At 22.2% G+C, this 3,740-nt stretch overlaps 1 protein-coding gene across 1 annotated transcript; it reads left to right on the top strand.

Annotated features, from left to right (window-relative positions):
• Window positions 1-763: 763 nt before the first annotated feature.
• On the top strand, window positions 764-3,215 carry LOAG_13505 (hypothetical protein; the record flags this gene model as incomplete). Its single annotated transcript, XM_003149010.1, has 4 exons — window positions 764-838; window positions 1,298-1,379; window positions 1,554-1,699; window positions 3,009-3,215. The coding sequence occupies 4 exons, from the start codon at window positions 764-766 to the stop codon at window positions 3,213-3,215; spliced, it is 510 nt and encodes a 169-aa protein (XP_003149058.1).
• Window positions 3,216-3,740: the final 525 nt, after the last annotated feature.

Consider the following 3,740-nt stretch of genomic DNA (forward strand, 5'->3'; position numbering starts at 1 on the left):
GACTACTATTATTATTATGTTTTTCTACAAAATATTAAACACAAATATTTAAATTTTTAAATTATTATTAAATTTTATTAATCAGCAACAGTTTCTTTTTTTCATTTTTCTTTTTTTTTTTCTTTGTAACATAATTTGGGTATACAGTTCATTCACCCTCCAAATTTGCAATAATGATAAGGAAATAATGAAATGATTGAATTTCTATTAGCTTTTTATCATGACCATATGATTGAACAACTTAATTATGATATCTTTTATTCAGGTAATTTAATGATGATAATTTTTATAATTGTTATAAGTAAATGATGCTGATTTCATTGTTAGTTTTTATCGTATTTTATTTAATTAACAGCTATTTATGTTTATGATTTGATAAAATTATTGATAATTTGGAATAATATCATTTTATTTTAGTTTATAAATAATAAATTCTAGGAAACTTTATTAATAGTATATTGTTTGATTTTCATTTAAATCGCTGCATTTTAATCAAAAAAAATGCAATAATTTAAATTCAAATTTATTAAAATGATAGGAAATGATTTATATATAATATTACAAAATTTTTTAGCTTATAATCAATCCAAAAAAAAAAAACTAAAGAAATAAATAAAAAGAAAAAATAATTATGCAATTATTTTAGTTATCTGATTGTAAAGTTATTTGTGCTGTATAAAAAAGGAAAAAAAGGGAAAAATGGGATTATTATCACAAATTTCGATTGCTTTGGGCTGTTTCACGAAAACAGGTAAATATTCTAATGATTGGACTTGATAATAGTGGCAAATCAACCATTATCAATCAAATGAAACCACACGAAGATCAAGTAACTCAGGTTTATTTGTTTTATAATTTTGAAAATATTTTTTGTTGATTTATCAAGTTACCGTAGGAATAACAAAAATAGATTGAAGATATTCGAGGCAAAACATATGAATTAATTTGTAAAAAAAAAAGGAAAAAATGCTTAATATTTTAAGGATATATAAGAATAATGTTATATAGTTGAAAGAGATTTATTGAGAATATGTGATGTGAAATTTACATAATTAATAATGCTTTTCAAATTTTAATCAAATTAAAAAAAGGAAAACATAAAATAAAAGAAAAAACAAAAGATGATATTATGGAATTGTAAAGTGTGACACTGAAATTTTTGTAATTTTAATAAATTTAAATTTGATTTGTTTTTTCTTTTAAATTTACTTAACAAATTACTCCCAGTAATTTTAATAAATCTAAATCTGATTTTTTTCTTTTCTGTCTTAAATTTATTTAACAAATTTCTTGTCAGGTTATGCCATCAATTGGTTGTTCAATTGAGAAATTTATTTTTAACAATACAACATTTATGGTACATGATATGTCTGGACAAGGTATAATTTTTTTTTTCATTTCATTTGAAATAATTTAAAATTGTCAAACTTTACAGGATTTATGATTATAAAAAAAAAAGAAAAGGAAAATGAAGGATTTTATAAATTTGCAAATCTAAAATCTGCTTGAAATGATACAAATTATATCCATGATAGTTTCATCATTTTCTATAGGGAAATACCGGAATTTATGGGAGAATTACTATAATGAGGTAGATGGTGTAGCATTTGTGGTTGATAGCAATGATCGATTACGGATGGCAGTTGTTCGCGATGAATTACGGTTACTATTGGATCATAAAGAATTTGCTCAAAGAAAAGTTTGAATTAATTTTATAATTTTATAAATTCACTAAAACCATCTTCATTGTCTTACCATATAATTCATAATGTAATATGAAGATTTGGATGGAATGTAAAATTCAGTAATTTAATTTAAAAATCTCAAATTTTATCTTATCAGATAAAAACAAACAATTTTAAGTAATTGTATTAATTAATTTAAAAACTTTTTTTTCTCACTTTTAGAAATTATCTTTTTTAAGTATTTCAAGTGCCGTAAAATTGTTAACAGCATTTGAAATTCTTTTTAACGTTTATCAAAAATTTTTTCAATTAATCTGATCCCATGGGAATTGATAGCGTTTTCAAGCATTCTTTAATCAGCAATAACCATCAGCTAATTTTCTGTACCGTAGTAAATTATCAGTTTTGATTGGAAAAAATTAAGCGGGATTTCCAGTTAATGCTAAATTGAATGATATTGCTAAAGATTTTAGTAATTACGATCTATCAGGTATTATAGCGCAAACATTATATCATCGTCTTTTTTTTTTTTTTTTTCCCTGCAATTAATACATATCCATTCAAAGGAAATCACTATCAGAACATTTCCAATTTCAATGATTAATTTTTGCTAATCTTAAAATGCTTATTGAAAATAAATTGCTTAGGGAATTTTATGCAGTTTCATTGCTTTTTTTTTTTCAATAGTTGAAGAGCTTTTGAATGTATTTCATTTGCTTGAAATAAAAACAAGTAGTAATTTAATTTTTTTATTGATCGATAAAATAAGTTAGTCATTTTGGTTTAAACTAAATTTTCATTAAGGAATACTGTTCCTCTTCTTTTTTTTCCTTTCTTCTTTATTCTTCATTATTATAATACTTTTTTAAATATTATCATTAAATAGCTCTGTTAAAATGAATTAATTTAACACTCTCTATATCATAACAATATTAGTTACAATAAATAATAGTAATAACAATAATAATAATAATAATAATAATAATAATAATAATAATAATAATAATAATAATAATAATAATAATAATAATAATAATAATAATAATAATAAATAATTTGATAACAATAACAATAAATAATGATGATAATGAAAGTGCAGAAAATTGATTGATATTTTTCGGTATAACTATAGCAACAAAAAGTCTGGGAAGAAAAAAAGGAAGAAGTTGAAAAGAAGGAAGAGGAAGTGATAATAATGCTATTTGAAATTTTAAATTTCATTAAATTTCATTAAAACTAAATCAAATTTTCAATGGAAACATTATTTTGCTTAAAATTTTTTTTAATATATAATGGGAAGAATAAGAATTTTGGCTTTTTTAGGTACCACTTCTTATATTTGCCAATAAAATGGATGAAAAAGGTGCAATGAGAACTTCGGATATTAGCGATAGCATAGGCCTAAATTCGATAATTAATCGAAATTGGCACATTTGTGCAACATGTGCAATCACTGGTCAAGGCCTTAACGATGGTTTTCAATGGTTATTGGAAAATATTCGAGCATATATGGAATCTAAGAGTAATTGAATTTATGAAAAATTAAATTTTACATTCATTGATTAATTCATCAATTAATCATTTTTTTTTTTTGTCACAAATGTGTCGCAAATATTCGCATATATCGCAAATTGTAATCATTAGTTTATGATTGAGCTAAAAGTTGTGGTAAAATTTAATCGGAAAATTTTATGTTTAATTTTACTTATATTTAAAGAAAAAAAAATTTTCTTTTCATTTCATTAAATGGATATTTTTATGTTAATTATTTATACATTTACATATAATCGTTAATTTATCATTGAATAATTTCAAAATTTCACAATACTTTGAATACATTCATTGCAAGCAATAATTTTATATAAATAATGGTAGCGATAAAATTCCTTAAATTTGAAATTAAATGTTAAATTCGTTTTTTTTTCCATTTTTTTTTTTCTATTCAACTCTTTATTTTTACAACAAAAATTCGGAATAATTCATTTTTATATCGGTTTTTTTTTCCCCTTTCCCTCTCTCTCTCTCCTTCTCTCTCTTCCTCCCTGTGTGTGTGTA

Source organism: Loa loa, assembly GCF_000183805.2.
Source record: "Loa loa unplaced genomic scaffold supercont3.200, whole genome shotgun sequence".
NCBI classification, from domain to species: Eukaryota; Metazoa; Nematoda; class Chromadorea; order Rhabditida; family Onchocercidae; genus Loa; species Loa loa.